Here is an 18,455-nt window from a genome sequence, read left to right as displayed (position 1 = left end):
TTTGAATGTTTATGTACGAAAACCGTAAAAAGTGATGTTCAAAAAGGTATATATAAAAGCGGAGCTTTTGAAAGAGAGTGAGTTGGTTTTTTAAAGAGTGGAAGACCGAAGTCGAGAGAGAGTGACTGGATGCTTTGCAACGAAGAATGTACTTGGAGAGAAGAAAGAAACAGAAACAGCACGGGGGAGGCAGGGGGCCTTTGTATGAACGGGGAGATTAGTGTCACAGATCAGCAGCCACTTGCTTTCTCGTTGTTTTGACCCATTTTGACCCATTTTGACCCTAAAAAAAGGGGAAAAGAACAAAGACCCGAGTTGTACTAGGTACTTAATCCACCACTAATCCACACCGCAACCTGCCATGTACCTAGAACTTGATCCTCGCACAGCCTTCATTTATTCACTTCTATGATTGGATCGATGCCAGGGGGGAGGTTTCTCATTACTAGGTTAGTTGGTAATTTTGCCCCGCTATGGTTTCTAGCGCTAACATATGACGATCGCCTAGATTTTGGAGACAACCCTGACGGGAGTATCAAATTGCTATAAAGGTGTTGTAGATATACATAATCACATACTCCATACTCCTATAACCAAGAATTAAACTACAATACTACATACTACGAAGTATATACTACCATCTCCCTCTTCCATGTATGTATTTTTTTTCCTCTTCCTAATCTTGATGTTTCAGACCGCATCGCCGATCCACTACCCGTTCCTGGCATCCCAGTTGTTGGCATTTCCCCGTGGGTCTATTCTCATCTCCACTTACCCCTGAACAGCCCGCCATTTCTTTCGCCAAGAGAACGTATTGTGTAAGGGCGAATCCACGATGATGTGCACTTTACTTGCGAAATGGGATTGGTTCTTTCTCCGGACGTTCATCTTAACATGGAACCCAAACAACTTTCTATGTTGTATTTCTTTGTCGGAATAAATCCCGAGACATCCTTGTATTATTACTACGTATTGCCTTTACACATTTGGTACCTTCTAACTATTATTATATCTGATTTCTGTGGATCCTAATTTATGGCACTGTACTGTGTCCTCCGGAGCACCGAGTATATCGTCGTCCGAGGCCTTTTTTTGTACAATATATTTCGTGTGTTGTATGTTGACCATGTTTCCTGACATTGAAGAGTTGCCGTTCTTACTATCCCTATTGCGCAACCGCTGTAATATTATAAATCCGGCCAATTTTAGTAAAAACTACATACTCCATACCTAGGTAAGCCGATAACCCCGAAAAACAACGCCACTACTCAAGTTACTGTGAATTGCCCCCGCAACGGGAAGGTCTCGCTTCATAACGGCTAGACCGCATTGTTTTACTTCCGGTCATAGTGCTTGATGATGCTTGCATCTCGTGCCCCTGGGCTAGGCAATGTGGGAGTCAATGCCCAAGCGCAATTTGAGAAACTAATATCGGGATCTGGCCGTGTGATTGGGTGACCCTGACATGGCGCATATGCTGTAATTTCGAGTCTGTTACACCGGCCACTCGAACTGCACAGTCGATTTTACTTTTTTGTATTTTGTATCTGCTTGTAAGAAATGTGTATCCTGAAATAATCGGTAGTTACATACTTGTAGTTCACTGTGGTTGGAACCTGCAGCATCGAAGCGTGTCGATCCTCATCCTGTTCCTAAGTCGAGACCTTGGGTCGGGCTTTCGAAGCGGTTCGACCGCCAGGGCAAGTCAGGGTATATCTGGGCAATGTTGCATAGCCAATGATCGTTTAGCCCGGTTAACGCCTTTGACTTTAGACCAATTTTGTTGTATTTTGTTGTCCGGGATCCATGATAGGGGTTGTTCGCAGTGTTCCTGGGCCTCGTGGCGCCCCCCCCCCCCCCCGAACTCCACATGCCGCTATTGAACTCTTGCGCTTCATGGCCCCTTTTTCAATAGATCGGGCCTACTCCGTATGTATATTCTATTCCAACATGCTTTATACGGTAAGGCTGTACCCTTATCAACCCCATACTCATCTTTGATACTATCTTTAGCTACAATTAGCTTTGTGGGATATAATTATTGGTGGAGCGTGTTTTATATATATAGCACAACGTTGAGCCAGACCATTAATGATAGGGGTGTTCGTGGGATAATGATTTCGGTGGACCTGGAACTTCTCCGAAATTCAGCCTCGCCTATCGTGTGGGATATCCTTGACCTTCCTCATTTGACCTCAGTTGTCTCTGAGTCTCTGATGTTCAGGGTAAGGGGCTTTTGTCTCAGCCCACCGCCCATGTCGCATTCTGGGAGTCTCACTTCACATCATTTGACATTTCCTAACCATTGCCCGGCGCCATGAGCAAGACGGATATCACATCGGCCAAGTCGAGAAATTCGTCATTGACACCCAAGTCAACTTTCTACTGCTCAATGACTTGGACTTGATATGACAGATTCCATATGACTTGTTCCCCCTCACATAACACTAACAGATCTACGTTGTAGTGTGATATCCTTCGCGCCCAACCAAGACATCAATTCTGCTATGATGCGGGACTATCCTCATCTGCTACCTCATCACGTCCACTCTGCAGAAAGCGATTTCATGTGATCGCCATCAACAATCACCCATCCGTCACCCAACCCGACCGATCAGCATCGACGCGTCATTTTTTAGCGCTGATGACACAAGCGAGCGGCACCGAGAAGAATAGCACGGAGTACACTCGTTGAGTTTATGTCTATCGAATGCTCCGTACCGAGTACGGAATCCAGATACACAACATACGCGGAGACTTTTTTTTTTCGTACCACAGTGGGCTCGGTGGTATAATGTAATACAACATTGAAGACAACACCCGTCGAAGCTCATACAATATAGGCTACTTTCAAAGGATCGGAAGAGCTAGCTGCTCTGCGCGCCGCCTTTCAAATGCAGCGTTGCGAATCTCTCAACGATCATGGATCGGCAGTTACTATGGTCTTTAATTAGTTTTATTGTCAGTACCACATACAGTCATGCTTGAAAGGTCTGTAGGACCGAAACCGGGCCTCCCATTTCATCAGACAGCGAGAATCTCAATCATGGCTCAGTTTGCTTTTGATCACTGGGATTGCATTCTCGGGATTACTGGTGTAAATAGGCCTTTTGAAGACAAGCACACGATTTCGTCCAGAATTTTCCTAATATTATTTCTCTATTAGCTAGGTCAGACATCCTTCAGGATCGACTATTCCACTGCGGATAGAGTCTAGGTTGTACTGGGGTACTCCGTACGTAGTAGTATATTCAACAGCTATTATTTTATCTGCTACCACACGCTTGTCTCAAATGAACTCAAATTGTGATATCCACACTGGGGCTATCTACGATGTTGTACGATTGAGCTTAGCCTTATGGAAATTGGCACTGGCTCTCCCGACAATAATTAGGTCTACGACATAATTTACATCACGGCCTTTGGAACTAAACGCTTCGATTAGCCGATCCTTTTAACGCCCAGATTTCGGGACAAAATCAGTGACACTGAAATGCTACTGGTGCGGATCCAGTAGGGCTTCCGGGCCCGCCCATGTCATCATCGGGTCTCATTGCGTATGGCCATAGGGTTGGGCTAAGCCACACCTTGCCAAGGGATAGAAATATTAGCCTCGTTATTAGCCCTGGAATTAGCCCCTCAATGACATATCTATACGTAGTTTTTTGATATATTAGCCCTCGCAATGCTATAACTGGATATAACTAGAGATTACATCATGTAACACATTAGATAGATTGCAAAAAAAGAAAAAGTCGGTACTTCTGTAAGGCTGCACAAATGGGTAAGATATCTACGGCCTGTGATAGGTTGTCTTTAGGTGGGGGATACCTAGGCTTGAATGTGCTGGCAATGATGTCTTGCCACAGTTTGCCTGTGGGTGTGCCCATTAATTGCGGCTCCAAGGCAACAACGTAAGGTTAGAACGTTTGACAGTTTGACAGTTATACTAGCACGGAGTACAGAGTACAGAGTAGAGATGTAGTATTTAGTTTTAGTTTTAGTTTTAGTTTTGATTTTGACATGGTAGCACATATATGTACAACGTACATTGGTATATGTATGGACATATTGTAGGCATAGACCCGATATAAAACTCGAAAAAGGGGAGAGATAACATGAACCATGGTACTCAAGAGAATTCTCTGTTGATTTCCCCGAAGATTTTTTACAAAAGAGTAGATATCAACGACACCAAAAATTGATTCAAAAATCAAGACATCTAATAATTGTACATTCTACTCCGTACAAAGTACAAAGTACATCGTAGACATGTGTTTCAGCTCAGGCGCTTTCTGAAACATCGGGGCCCCACCACAGCCCGACCTCTCTTGCCGGCTGTGTCGCTCTATTAATATTCTCTTATGGAGAGAGAAAGTTTTCTAGTCCTACAAACGTTTGAACTAGACCCTAATTACTTAACTTATATTCTATAAAAAGTACGAAGGGATCCTCTATTTCTTATATGGTGGAGTAACAGGTCACCTGCCGCATCTCTCGGTAACTTCCAAACTCCACTCGTTTGTGCTCTACCTTATCTCTTCTACTTCTACTTCTACTGCTGCTTCTGCCTCTTCCTCTGTCTTTGTCAGTGTCATTCACCTTTATTTCTATTTCTGCTTCTGCCCTACCATTCACAATTCTTCTTGTTCACTCCAATCCGTCTTTCCCCTCCCCCGGACTCATCAAGGCGGATTGGTCCAAGGTCGACACTGTGGCTACTCTCGCAGATCCGAACGAGTTGTTCTTGCCTGGTGAAAGGCAAAACAATCTCGCCATGTCCTCACCCGTTCCTCTCCTTCGTCCACCGGTTCCTGGCGCTCGCAACAATAATGGCAGCCCACGAGCCCCGAAGCTCACGTTAGGCATCCCCCCCTCACCTAGCGCCAAACCCGTCAATGGCAATGCCGCCCCCGCCCAAGTACCTCAAATCCAAACCCAACCCCAACCTCAGCCTCGTCCATCGGGTCGACCAGCACCACCACGACTGCATCTCGCGACTCCTATGGGCAGTCAGCAGAATGTATCCCAGCCAACCCTCATGCCGAACGGTCGACCAGCCCCGCCCCCACTCAGTACAAATGGCCTAGGAGGCGGAGGTGGTGCACCCAGTCTAAAAATTCAGACCAATGGACCAGCCTCTTCAAACCCTTCATATTCGACAATTAATTTCGCCATGGGCCTCCGGCAACCGGATGGCTCGTCAGACCCGTCCTCGGCCATTAGTTCGGTGTACTCAGATCGCGAGAACGGAGACCGTGAAAACAATGTAAACGGCCTCCTCCCCGATCTGGACAAATTGAGTCTAGAGAAGGGCCGGCCCCTCGATGTGGATGATCTCGATGATGAAGGCTGGCACGCGGCCAGTGAACAGAATATGATTGTTGAACTTGGAAGTCTGGGAGAGGGTGCCGGCGGAGCTGTCACCCGATGCCGACTCAAGGAAGGAAAGACCGTTTTTGCATTGAAGGTGCGTCGCTTTGGCTGGTTAACCTTTGCATACCTGCTCTCGGCGATAGAAGCTAACACCCCATCCTAGATCATTACTACAGACCCCAACCCGGATGTCAAGAAACAGATTGTTCGAGAGCTTAACTTCAACAAAGACTGCGCTTCGCACCACATCTGCCGTTACTATGGTGCTTTCATGGACAAGTCCACCGGCACCATCTCTATCGCCATGGAGTTCTGTGAAGGTGGAAGTCTGGACAGCATCTACAAAGAGGTCAAAAAGCTTGGAGGTCGCACTGGAGAGAAAGTCCTCGGCAAGGTCGCAGAAGGTGTCTTGAATGGGTTGACCTATCTCCACAGCCGAAAGATCATTCATCGAGGTACGAACCATTCTCCCGCGACATAGATTGACCATAAGCGGCTAATCTTTCCTAGACATCAAACCATCGAACATTCTCTTGTGCCGTGATGGCAAGGTCAAACTCTGCGACTTTGGTGTCAGCGGTGAATTCGGTACCAAGGGCGACGCCAACACCTTCATTGGCACTTCTTACTATATGGCCCCAGAGCGCATTACGGGTCAATCATACACCATTACATCTGACGTTTGGTCTCTCGGTGTGACTTTGCTGGAAGTCGCGCAGCACCGATTCCCCTTCCCTGCTGATGGGACTGAGATGCAACCCCGTGCAGGGCTAATAGATCTCCTAACCTATATCGTCCGCCAGCCAATTCCCAAGTTGAAGGATGAGCCACAAAATGGCATTCGCTGGTCGGACAACTTCAAATATTTCATCGAATGCTGGTATGTACTTTGTGTGTTTGTAATTCTTATTTTTCTATACTAACTCAATTACCAGCTTGGAAAAAGAACCTCCTCGACGTGCGACACCCTGGCGGATGCTGGAACATCCATGGGTGCAGGATATGAGAAACAAGAAGGTCAACATGACGAACTTTATAAGGCAGGTGTGGGATTGGAAAGAGTAGACAAGTCCCGAAGGACCCCTTTTTTTTTTGAGGGTGCTGTACTGCTTTACTGCTTTGCTGCATTTATTTTGAGTATGAGTGGCTGGACCCCAAGGATTGACCTGGCTGTCAACAACTCAACCCCGTTTATCACGACTCTACTTCGTATCCATCTGCGTTTTGTGCTTTCCGCTGGCTCCCCCGTGCCGGAACTCGCGGGGCTCGACATTACTCTCATACCCCCCCTTATCATCAGCAAATGCTTTTTTCCTTTTTTTTTCTTCAACACGAATCTCATCGGCTACGCTTCACCTCCTACGATCCTTGATGGCCCGACATTCTCCATGCGTCGCATACCCTTCGATCATTTTCGCCTCCTGGTTTTCACTGTTTCCCTCATCTCCTTCCGATGGACTGGTCTCTCTTCTTTTGCTTTGGTCTTTTTCTGTCACATTTCGAGCCTGGACATATCTTCCATCTCCGTATATCGTGTTTTGTACAGCTCGCTTTCTTAGTCTGCTTTCAGGGTTATGTTTTGGGTCTATCTCGCTTTGCACTGGATGCGGGAGTGTTGCAATGCTTTGGAGACTTCCTTTGGGATATACTTAGGCACTTAATACCATTGCATCTTGTCTTCGATTTGGTTATATGTATATGGGTACAAGAATATAAGTACGGACTCGCCCATCTAAGACCGTCCACATTCTAGTAGAATAGAATATGTCTCATTGTTATCATAAAAGCTACATACAGCACAGGTTTCGATACGCATCCTCGTCAACCACAGAAGCAACTGCAAGGTGTTCCAACCCCCAGTTACTCGCAACCCCATATTGTCCTCCCCGCCTTCCCTACTTCTTGCTCACCGGATCAGCACCAAGAACCCAACCGATCCCACTAACCAAGCCCCCAGTCATCATATTGCTAACCATATCCCTCTTCCTAACACGACCCTCACTATCCGGCGACAGAGGCCGATCATTATCCTGAGTAACAGGCGGCGCCGAACTATCAGCCGCGCCCCTCAACGGGAAAGCATTCTTATGCAGCGCCAAGGCCGCACCACGAGCAACCTCAAATAGACCCATGGGCGCCTCGTGGCGGTGAGAGTTTGGCATTGCAGCGCGCGCACGGCGCGCAGCACGCTGCTGCTCCGTGTCAAAGGCGTCACGCTCCGAATCCGAGGGTCCGAATCCGCCCGGGACGGAGGTTAGTGTGTCGCCTTTTCTATCCCAGAGGTCTTCTTCTTGCTGCTCACGCGCGCGCAGCGAGGTGAGTTCTTCGTCGCAGCGACGCCAGGCGCCGAGGATTTCCGGGAGTGGGTCTGGAGATGGGACGAGGACGAGTGCGAGAGAGAGGAGTTCCATTCGCTGGGAGAGGTGCGAGATTTGGGATTGGAGGGTTGGCGGTGGGAGGGTTGGTGTTGTGGCGCGGTAGCGGCCTGCGTTGTAGACAGCGCGCCAGGTTATGTCGTCAGGGATAGAGGTGGTGTTTAAGAGAGGGGAGGAGGTTGAGAGGAGGGAAGGGGGTGTTAGTCGGGTTAGGATGTAGGAGTAGGCTGTGCCGAAGTCGTTGGAGGACAGAGCGGAGGCAATTGCTAGGGAGGTGATGCGGCGTTCTGCTGTGAGGAGGGCGTGCTCCTTTGAGGGTTTGTGGTGAGTTGGCTCATCTTCGGCTTCGTGTGATGCCGCTTGCGTAGGAACGCCTGCGGCTACTAGGTTCCGTCCAATGGAGAGAAGATCGTCTAGTTTGGTGTAGCTCTTTGGGTTTTGCTCAAGTACTTTCTCAATCAAGAGGATGGGATCGTGATGGACACGAATGCTAACAGGCTGGAATGGAACACCGTGTTGCAGGGTCAGCGAATAGTATGAGAGTGCGTGTGTTGCGGCAATGAGGGCATAGATCTGCTTGAATATAGCAGACTCTGGGAAGTGTGGGGCAAATGATTGTAGACTAAATTACTGTCAGTAACGAGCTCATATATCCTCTTTTAGTACCACCACTCACATGTCATAAGCTCTCTTCATTCCACCCCGGGTTCGATTTCCGTTGCTTGCATTATCGTACGCTGTGAATATGGCCTCTTGTACCGCAGCTTCCACTTGGGCAAGATTGAGTGGCGCTGTTTTAGAGTTGGTATATAAATCAATAGCCAATTGATACTCTAGAAGTAACGTCAGTATTGACAACCAAGAATGAAATTGGGTTACATTACCTTTAGCTGCCAGCAGCGCCTTCAAGATCTCCGTTTCAACTGTGTCGCGCGGGATCCGCCAGAAAAGTCCATGGTATGGTGAAGGTTCATCCCAGGCATTGTCGGACTGTTCCGCCTGCCAATCTCGAAGCCAAAGCAATCGTTGCCGAACCATAGACCAGTCTTGGTTTACATTCGGGTGCTTCACAGTAGAATTCACCACGTTTTTGAGTTCGGCCAATTGCATTTCCTCGGTGCTGTGAAGGCACATATTTGCCGCAACCCGACAGGGAACCAGATGACCAAGTTCGGTCAGTATACGAAGGGAAAGAAGCAAAGCGCTAAGAAACGAGATCGATGGGGGTGATGGTTTTGTAAGAGGGTTTGTCGGCCTCAAAAGGGCGTTCTGCAATAGAGATGCGCGGGATGTCGAGGAGGTTGACTCGGTATCATAGTGCACAGATGGCAGTTCTGAATCAGAAGTGAGGTACGAGCTGTCTTCAAGATCGAGGAGCTTCGCGACCCTCGTCAAGACCTGGAACGAGCCCTCCAGTACAGCCACCGAGGAGTCTGCATGGGCATACACCACAGCAAGACCGGACTGGCCGTATCGAACCTGTAAATCTCTCGCCTGCTCTTCGGATAATTGCGTGCCAGCATTGTCGTATCCCCCCAAGTCCACATCTGATGGTCCATCCCAGTGGGTATAGGCGCTCACAACGCTGTCGCGGTCGACAAGACTGCGCGACAGTAGCCATTCGTTCACGTGTTCCCATCCAGCCAATTCGGTTGCTTGAGGTTTCTCGGAGCCTTCAATGAAAGAAACCGAGCTCTGCTGAGCTGCTTCGTTAAGCCTTCGTCGTTTTGACCGATTACCACCATAGAGCCAAGGTCCAATCAGACCCCTCAAGTTGTTGACCAAGTCCATGTTGCTTTCTTCGGAGCTCATCAAAGACAGGAGAATGTTGACCGTGGTTTGATCGTCCATAGACTCCAGGATCTCAAGAGATATAGTTTCGTCGCGATGAGCGTAGAATTCGTAGTTCAGTCGAAGCAATGGTAATAGGCTCGATATCAGCCATGTTCGAATGATTGGCGAGTTCTCGTAGAACGGGGTAATAAGTTCGAGGATAAGAGGCTGGAGTGCTGTTTCCGAGTCGATCAGATGTGCTCGGTGGATGAGGAATTTGGTCAAAGGATCTGCTGAAGCTATCTCGTCTTCATCGTCTTCATCGTCAGGGCGTTGCAGTGGCCGTAAATGAAGCTTCCGCACGCGCTTTCTTGCAAGTGATTCGGACAAGTCCTGCACGGCAGAGGTATTGATCGGTCGGTCGGATGGCAAATTAGAGCTATTTGCTAGCTCTTGTAGCACCGGAGTGTACTGAGAGGGCTCCGTGCTTTCTGGGAGAAAGGTCAAGATGATGCGCAGGAGGCGTTCCAACGGGAAACAATGGGGAAACCGGGCCTGTAGAATAGGCAAATCCGCCACATTACCACCTACACAGAGTTGTGTAGCTAGTAGAATAGCATGCGCATCAGACAGCTCTTCGAGAGCCATGATCAAGCTAAAGAGACGAGGCAGTCCAGTGAGGTGGCCTCATAGTTGGCGATGACCATGTTGCATACGGCGGGGCGCACAGACCAAGTCGGAAACGAAAGGGAAGAGTCGCATCCACCGGCACTTCATCACTACCTTTTTCGCGGTCTCTGTGCCTACCACTTACTCAATTACCTTCTTCTACACATCACAATGGCTTCCGGTTACGGTAACAACGGCGGTATGTGCTCATTTTTCCCTTCCCCGGAGAACCTGCTCGGGTCCGCGCCGACATGCCCTCGGATCACAACTTGCGCACGCAGTTCCCTCCCCCACGAATAAAACCGGCTAACGTGCTATCACTTTTTCTAGGTCCCGGCCGCTGCTATCCCTTCTGGCAAGAGGTTCTTGGTTGCTACGTGGTGAACTCGGGCGATGGTGCGAGCGGCAAGAAGAAGTGTGTGCCCGCCCTGGACGATTACTATGAGTGCCTTCACCACCGGAAAGAGGTAAGGGCAATCCCCGTTCGACCGAGATACCCGCACACTTGAATGATGGACCTGAGTCTAATAATGGGAAATTGGAACAACAGGCTCTCCGCACTATGAAGATGCAAGCTGCCTATCGCAAGGCCGAGGCCGCACACCCGCGAGAGAATGCCCCCAAGGCTGAGCAAATCCGGAGCTTGGGCCTACTTGGAAAGGAAGAGGAGGCAGCCAATGTGCTGAGCCAACGGTGAATGGGAAGGATTTGCTTATTCTTTTTCAATGCGTGTGATTCCGTGTTTCCGCCTCGGGACTTTTGCCCGGAGCCTGTGACTGTATAGAAACGCTCAACTGGTTGACTTTCAGGTCTGTCAGTGCGAAATGATACTCCAATTCAACGACAAACAGTGCTTTATCTTTAATTTCGATGTGCTTGATCCATAATGGATTTCCGAAACGGCAGATGCCGGCATGTAGGATGAGATATACCCGATCTCAGAAGTCTAATTGACGGGATAAGCATGGGCTGTGATTGAGCACAGTGAAATAGGTCGAATTACCAGTCCCACGCGCCTAGCCGCTTATCCCGGGGTTCTTTGTATCGCTGATTTTCTCTTTATATACTTCAAGGAATTATACTTTGAAGATTGTATGACACCATAAGGCCTTGACTGTCTTTATAACAAAGATCTAGAGTCATAGGCATAATTTATATGCTCGGCTCGAGGGAGAAAGGTAAGAAAGGAGTGCATGGGAGAAAAAGGATTGTTGCAGATGAGAATCTATATAGCGGATATATATAGTTCGGTAGGTTGATCGATGCATTTGGATAGCGACAAAATTGGATTGACGCCTTATATATACGTTTATATATAAGTATAGAAAGGCATCACTTCTTACCCCATGATCTGATCACCTATCTTTCAAATATAATAATACCCAGGTAAAACTACCAGCTACATCAACGTACATGCAGTGCTGCTGATCTTCATGATTCCTTGAACTTTGAAGAGGCCATCTGGCATGTCTTGGCATTGCTCCCTCCTTCCTTCAAAGCTTGAACGAATTTTCAGATAACCCTTTACTTAAATTATTCACGGAAGTTCGGTCCATCACAATATCTTCCAATACATTGAACTGGGTATTTTTGATCAATCTAAATGCTCTATGTCATCCAACGCGTTTCCTGGACTCACGTGATCCTTCCAACAGCAGAAAAAAAAATCGGCGCGCTGTGAGTGGAAGCCCACCGCCCGCGCTAAACCACAAACGGCCTAGGCGGAGTGACCCAAACATGGACCAGCGCGCCGGGCAGAAGCACCCCCAATGATATAAACCCGGCTGCGTGACCTCGACCCTCGCTCTTGTGTACTAAATCTAAATCCCCCCGCTGACTCAGCATCGCGGCTTGAGGTGTTGGGCGTTTGGTCTTTGTTTTTCATATCGAGGTCCTTCCACCCTAATTGCGCGCTTTGTCGCGCGCAATTGCTCTTTTCTTTGCGGTATTCCCTTTTTTTTTCCCTTAATCAAATTGTGCCGCATAGTCGGGAGAAAAGTGAAGACCCGCGATGGCTTCCCGGTAAGCCCCTTCAACCAATCACCACGCGCATGTCACGTGAAACTAACCCAGTTTAGACTCGACCGTCTCGTCACGTGAGTATTTCGACCCAAATGCGTGCAATCACGTGAAGCAACTAACTACTGACCAATGACAATACAGGCTACTCGAGACGGGCAGCACTCAGTTGATTCGTAATACGGCTGCTCAGCAGCTTGCAGATGTACAGAAACAGCATCCAGATGAGCTGTTTAATCTACTCGGGCGAATCCTGCCTTACCTCAGATCCAAGTCCTGGGATACAAGGACGGCTTCTGCCAAAGCTATTGGACTGATTGTCTCCAACGCAGAGATTTATGATCCAAACGAGGATGATGGACTGCAGATCAAGTCTGCAGCAGACGAAGATGATGTGGAGATTAAGTCCGAGGTCAAATCAGAAGAGCTAATCCTGGCTGATGATTTCCTCAAACTTGACACCTTGGACATCCCTTCCGTATTAAAATACGGTAAGCGGCTGCTTGGCAGTGCGGGCAAGGAGTATGAATACTCCCTCGCGTCCATGGAACCAGCTTCACGCCTGCAGCACCAAAAGAAGACGTTGACCTCGCGGTTGGGTCTCGAAGGCGAATACCTTGAAGAAGACCTGATCGAGGATATTGAATTGGCTCCTAAAGTGGTAACTCCTGCCCCAAAGCATGAGCCGACTATTCCGCCAATCTCTCACCACAAGAGTCTGCATGAAGCTCCCTCCCGCCGACCCTCCTCGCCTAGCGAAAGTGCGATGAAGGAGGACGGGGGGCTGAGCAAGCGGCAGCTCAATCAGCTCAAACGGAAAAACAAACAGAACGCCAAGATGGGGGCCAATAAGGTCCGTGTCGTGGATCTGTCTTCCCGTCGACAGTCCGATATTGTCACAACCCCTGTGGCCACAACTCCCCATCCTGTCAAAGCAGAGAACGGAGATGACGAGAACGGCGACACAAAACCTGATTACTTTTCCTTCGAACGCACCGAAGAAGATGACGATTCTAAGCTTGTTTCTGAATTCAAAGGAGCTGCCGCCCCACAGCGGCCTCATATCCAGCCAGAGATCGTGGAGCAGGGTGCAGGATGGCCTCTTGAACACATGTGCGAATTTTTGACTATGGACATTTTTGACTCTAACTGGGAAGTTCGACATGGCGCCGCAATGGCCCTGCGTGAAGTGATCAGGGTCCAGGGGGTGGCAGCTGGCCGCCTGGATGGAAAAAGTCGCTCAGAAAATGATGCACTCAACCGCCGGTGGCTGGATGACCTCTCATGCCGACTAGTCTGCGTTCTGATGCTTGACCGATTTGGTGATTACATTTCAGACAATGTGGTTGCGCCGATTCGCGAAACCGTGGGCCAGACTCTCGGTGCTCTTCTATCACACCTACACCCGAACTCAGTCCGAGCGGTCTACCGATGCCTATACCGGATCATAATGCAGACTGACCTAGGACTGGACCGCCCCGTATGGGAGGTCTGCCATGGTGGTATGATCGGGTTGCGGTACCTCGTCGCAGTTCGAAAGGACTTACTTGTCAATGATTCCAACATGATGGATGGCGTCCTGGAAGCTGTCATGAAGGGCCTCGCTGATTATGATGATGATGTCCGGGCTGTTAGCGCCGCCACACTTGTTCCTATTGCAGAGGAGTTTGTGTCCTCCCGGACTGGCACTCTTGGCCCCCTGATGAACATCGTCTGGGACTGTCTCTCCAACCTACAGGACGATCTTAGTGCTAGTACAGGCTCTGTGATGGACCTTTTGGCCAAGCTGTGCACATTCTCTCAAGTTTTGGATGCTATGAAGGCCAACGCTGCAGATGATCTGGAAGCGTCATTCGGAAAACTTGTCCCCCGTCTCTACCCATTCCTCCGCCATACGATCACCAGCGTTCGCTCGGCTGTCCTTCGGGCTCTCATGACATTCTTGAAGCTGGAAGGCGAGCGCACCACAGACTGGGTAGATGGCAAGGCACTGCGCTTGATTTTCCAAAATCTTCTCGTGGAGCGGAACGAGGGTGTTTTGAAACTGTCTGGCCAAGTGTGGTCTGAACTCCTCAATGCCGTTCAGCTGCGCGGCTCATTCAAATCCGACGAGGAGTTGTCGGACTCCATTCAGCCTCTTGTCACTCTCACTCTGGGCGCCTTCGGCGTTCCCCGGTACCCCATCCCGATGAACACCTCGCTCTTTATCAAACCGTCTGGTATGCCATTCTCCGCCGCTCTCCCAGCTCCCACCCCTTCCAAAGGCTCTCCCCCTGCTTCTATTCCAGGCGGGTCTGAGATCAAGGTGGGACGGAGGCGCAAATCGGAGAAGAAAGAAAAAGAACAACCCCCGCCCTCAGCTCACAACGTGGACGGACACATGCTTTCCGGTGACATTGACCTCGTTGGTGCGGATACCATGCTGAGATCCAAGATATATGCCGCGAAGGCGTTGGGCGAGCTGATATCTTTCTGGGACAAGAATGAATTACCAAGCCTTTGGCCCGCAATTTTGGATGGTCTTAATGTTTCTGCTTCCACAACGCAGCTTGCTTCGGCCATGGTCATGGAAGAGTATGCCCGCCAATCCGGACCAGAGAGCAAATATCGTTCGTCTTTGTGTGACCGTCTTCGACCAATTCTCGAAGGCGAGCGCCCGCCCTGGTATGCGGACATTGCGTGCTACCTTCATGTTGCGCGCTCCCAGTGCCATTCATTGTTGAATACTTTCCGGGACCATGCGCACGTGGCACCTTCTCGGCTGCCAACCTTGGCCGTGGTCGTTCAGGGCGACTCAGAAGCCGGGCCTAACGCATTTTCCTTGGTGGACGCTGAGAAAATTGTTGGTCCTGACTTTGATCGACTGAAGAAAAACCTCACACCGGCCCAACGAATCACTGCTACGCAAGTCTTGAATGATACTCGTACCACTGCACAATCTGCCGTCGAGGAGGCTCGACTGATGAGGGAACAGCGGGACATGCGTGTTCTAGCTGCTACTGCTGGTGCCCTGGTCGCGTTGCGGGATATTCCCAAGAAGCCTGGTCACATCATCAAGGGTATGATGGATAGTGTCAAGAAAGAGGAGAATTTAGAACTCCAGCAGCGCTCTGCGACAGCAGTGGCTGGCCTCATCGAACACTACACAGCTGCCACGAAGCGTGGACCAGTGGACAAAATCATTGGAAACTTGGTCAAATACTGCTGTGTGGACACTTCTGAGACACCTGAGTTCCCGCACAATGCGCAATTGGAAAAATCAATCCTGTCGCTCCGCAAAGAAGAAGACCGACGCGACCATCCAGATGCAGCCAAATTCGAAAGAGAGGCAAGAGAGGCACGGATTATGCGTCGTGGTGCTAAGGATGCGCTGGAGCAGCTGGCAGTCAAGTTCGGTGCTGAGCTTTTGGAGAAGGTTCCCAATCTCGCAAAATTGGTTGAACGGCCATTGAGAGATGCTTTGGCAGAAGATGAACTTCCCGAGGACATCACTAACCCAGAGAATGAACTTGGCCAAGAAATCGTGGATGGTCTGTCTACACTGCGGGCTCTGCTGCCCAAGTTCCACCCGGGTCTCCACGAATGGGTTATCGACCTTATGCCGATTATCGCCAAGGGTTTGCAGTGCCGACTTTCTGTCATTCGCTACGCAGCAGCCAAATGTTTCGCTACAATTTGTAGTGTCATTACCGTTAAGGGCATGACAATGCTGGTTGAAAAAGTCTTACCGATTATTAACAATGGGTTGGATGTTAATCACCGCCAAGGTGCGATTGAGTGCATCTATCATCTGATCCATGTTATGGAAGATGGAATTCTCCCCTATGTCATCTTCCTCGTGGTTCCTGTGCTTGGCCGAATGAGCGACTCCGACAACGATGTGCGTCTTCTAGCAACAACATCATTCGCTACCCTTGTCAAGCTGGTTCCCCTGGAGGCCGGTATTCCCGACCCCCCTGGCTTCTCAGAAGAGCTGCTCCAGGGCCGTGACCGAGAGAGGAAGTTCATGTCCCAGATGCTGGACGTGCGTAAGGTTGAGCCATTCGAAATTCCAGTCGCTATCAAGGCTGAGCTTCGACCTTACCAGCAGGATGGTGTCAACTGGCTTGCCTTCCTCAATCGCTACAATCTCCATGGTATTCTTTGCGACGACATGGGTCTTGGTAAGACCCTGCAAACTATTTGCATCGTGGCAAGTGACCACCATATGCGAGCAGAGGAGTTCGCCAAGAGCCAGTCGACAGACTCTCGAAAACTGCCTTCTTTGATTGTATGCCCGCCTTCTCTGTCTGGACATTGGCAGCAGGAAGTTAAGCAGTATGCTCCATTCCTCAGCTGCATTGCATATGTTGGGCCTCCCGCAGAACGGTCTCGACTTCAACCCTTGCTGGCCACCACGGATGTCATTGTAACTTCCTATGATGTTTGCCGCAACGACAACGATATCCTCTCCCCTATCAACTTCAATTACTGCGTGCTCGACGAAGGCCATCTCATTAAGAACCCCAAGGCCAAGATCACAACTTCAGTTAAAAAGTTGGCGAGCAACCACCGTCTGATCTTGTCTGGTACTCCAATCCAGAATAACGTCCTCGAACTTTGGTCGTTGTTTGACTTCTTGATGCCCGGTTTCTTGGGAACAGAGAAGGTCTTCTTGGATCGGTTTGCCAAGCCCATTGCAGCTAGCCGTTTCAGCAAATCCTCTTCCAAGGAACAAGAGGCAGGTGCTCTGGCAATCGAGGCACTGCACAAACAGGTCCTGCCATTCCTACTCCGACGTCTGAAAGAGGAAGTCTTGAACGACCTCCCTCCCAAGATTATCCAGAACTACTACTGCGATCCAAGTGAGCTGCAGAAGAAATTGTTCGAGGACTTCTCCAAGAAGGAGCAGAAGGAGCTGGCAGACAAAGTGGGCAGCGCAGACCGAGGCGACAAAGAGCATATCTTCCAGGCGCTTCAATACATGCGACGTCTATGTAACTCTCCTGCCTTGGTTGTCAAGGAAGGCCACAAGCAGTACAACGAGGTGCAAACATTCCTAACTGCCAAGCGTTCGAACATCAGGGATCTTTCCCACGCACCCAAGCTAAACGCCCTCAAAGATTTGCTGGTGGATTGCGGCATTGGCCTTGACCACACAGCAGAGGGTGAACTGGATACAGGTGCAAGCTATGTTAGCCCTCACCGAGCCCTTGTGTTCTGTCAGATGAAGGAGATGCTGGACATTGTGCAGAACGATGTGCTTAAAAAACTCCTTCCATCTGTTCAATATCTTCGCCTGGATGGAGGCGTGGAAGCAACCAAGCGCCAGGATATCGTTAACCGATTCAACACCGACCCCAGTTACGACGTTTTACTCCTGACCACCAGTGTTGGTGGACTGGGTCTCAACCTTACTGGTGCAGACACCGTCATTTTCGTGGAGCACGACTGGAATCCGCAGAAAGATATCCAAGCTATGGACCGTGCTCATCGTATCGGCCAAAAGAAGGTTGTCAATGTGTACCGCCTGATCACGCGGGGCACCCTGGAGGAGAAGATTCTGAAGTAAGTTATTATCATTCTATAAGAACCCCGAAGATGGACAGAAACTAACATGAACCCCGCCACAGCTTGCAACGATTCAAGATCGACGTCGCCTCGACCGTGGTCAATCAACAGAACGCCGGGCTCGGAACAATGGACACAGATCAACTGCTTGACCTGTTCAATCTGGGCGAAACGGCAGACACAGCCGAGAAGCCAAGTGACACAGCCGGCAATGAAGTCGACATGGTCGATATTGACGGCGAGGTCAAGGAGAAGGGCAAGAAGGGCTGGCTAGACGACCTGGGCGAGCTCTGGGATGACCGCCAGTATCAGGAAGAATACAACCTGGATTCTTTCCTGGAAACCATGAAAAACTGATACATACTGCGCCGCCCATCCCCGACTCGAACCTTTCTACAGCCCAGGCTCGATCCCTATCTCGCTTTGTTTGCATCTCGTATGCATGTCTACTATTTTCCGTTCCCCTGCGTTTGATTCGCATTTTCACACCCCTTCGACTCAACCCTCCCCGAAAAATTACCCCATATCCTCACAACCCCCAAATGATTGTCATGCTTAATGTCACTGTACCATTCTCCGTCCTATACCATGGAGGCTCTTGTCTGCAACGCAGACCGGAGCATAATCGCTTGTTTAGTATTTGTTCCACCGCTGGGAAGGCCCTCTGATTTCTGCTCGTTCTTCTTTCTATTC

The 18,455-nt window shown here is 49.5% G+C and overlaps 4 protein-coding genes across 4 annotated transcripts; 3 read left to right on the top strand and 1 right to left on the bottom strand.

Moving 5' to 3' along the window:
- Nucleotides 1-4,655: 4,655 nt before the first annotated feature.
- On the top strand, nt 4,656-6,470 carry N7455_002861 (dual-specificity mitogen-activated protein kinase kinase). The gene is made up of 4 exons (XM_040955288.2): nt 4,656-5,470; nt 5,540-5,831; nt 5,887-6,256; nt 6,312-6,470. Exons 1-4 carry the CDS (start codon nt 4,778-4,780, stop codon nt 6,439-6,441), a joined length of 1,485 nt encoding a protein of 494 aa, XP_040814411.1. The 5' UTR covers nt 4,656-4,777; the 3' UTR covers nt 6,442-6,470.
- A 692-nt stretch (nt 6,471-7,162) lies between these two features.
- On the bottom strand, nt 7,163-10,172 carry N7455_002860 (secretory pathway Sec39 family protein; the record flags this gene model as incomplete). The annotated part of the gene is made up of 3 exons (XM_040955273.2): nt 7,163-8,373; nt 8,428-8,584; nt 8,636-10,172. The coding sequence occupies 3 exons, from the start codon at nt 10,170-10,172 to the stop codon at nt 7,272-7,274; spliced, it is 2,796 nt and encodes a 931-aa protein (XP_040814292.2). The 3' UTR covers nt 7,163-7,271.
- A 51-nt stretch (nt 10,173-10,223) lies between these two features.
- N7455_002859 (uncharacterized protein) lies at nt 10,224-11,058 on the top strand (the record flags this gene model as incomplete). Its single annotated transcript, XM_040955041.2, has 3 exons — nt 10,224-10,392; nt 10,524-10,660; nt 10,744-11,058. The coding sequence occupies 3 exons, from the start codon at nt 10,224-10,226 to the stop codon at nt 10,888-10,890; spliced, it is 453 nt and encodes a 150-aa protein (XP_040814287.2). The 3' UTR covers nt 10,891-11,058.
- A 1,146-nt stretch (nt 11,059-12,204) lies between these two features.
- N7455_002858 (DNA-binding ATPase) lies at nt 12,205-18,119 on the top strand (the record flags this gene model as incomplete). The annotated part of the gene is made up of 4 exons (XM_040955168.2): nt 12,205-12,215; nt 12,272-12,289; nt 12,357-17,759; nt 17,825-18,119. 4 exons carry the CDS (start codon nt 12,205-12,207, stop codon nt 18,117-18,119), a joined length of 5,727 nt encoding a protein of 1,908 aa, XP_040814417.2.
- Nucleotides 18,120-18,455: the final 336 nt, after the last annotated feature.

The sequence above is a fragment of the Penicillium solitum genome, assembly GCF_028829755.1.
Source record: "Penicillium solitum strain IBT 25940 chromosome Unknown utg000001l_segment0_segment0, whole genome shotgun sequence".
In the NCBI taxonomy this organism is placed as follows: Eukaryota; Fungi; Ascomycota; class Eurotiomycetes; order Eurotiales; family Aspergillaceae; genus Penicillium; species Penicillium solitum.
Note: the sequence above shows the minus strand (reverse complement) of the source record. Positions and strands in the feature narration are given on the sequence as shown.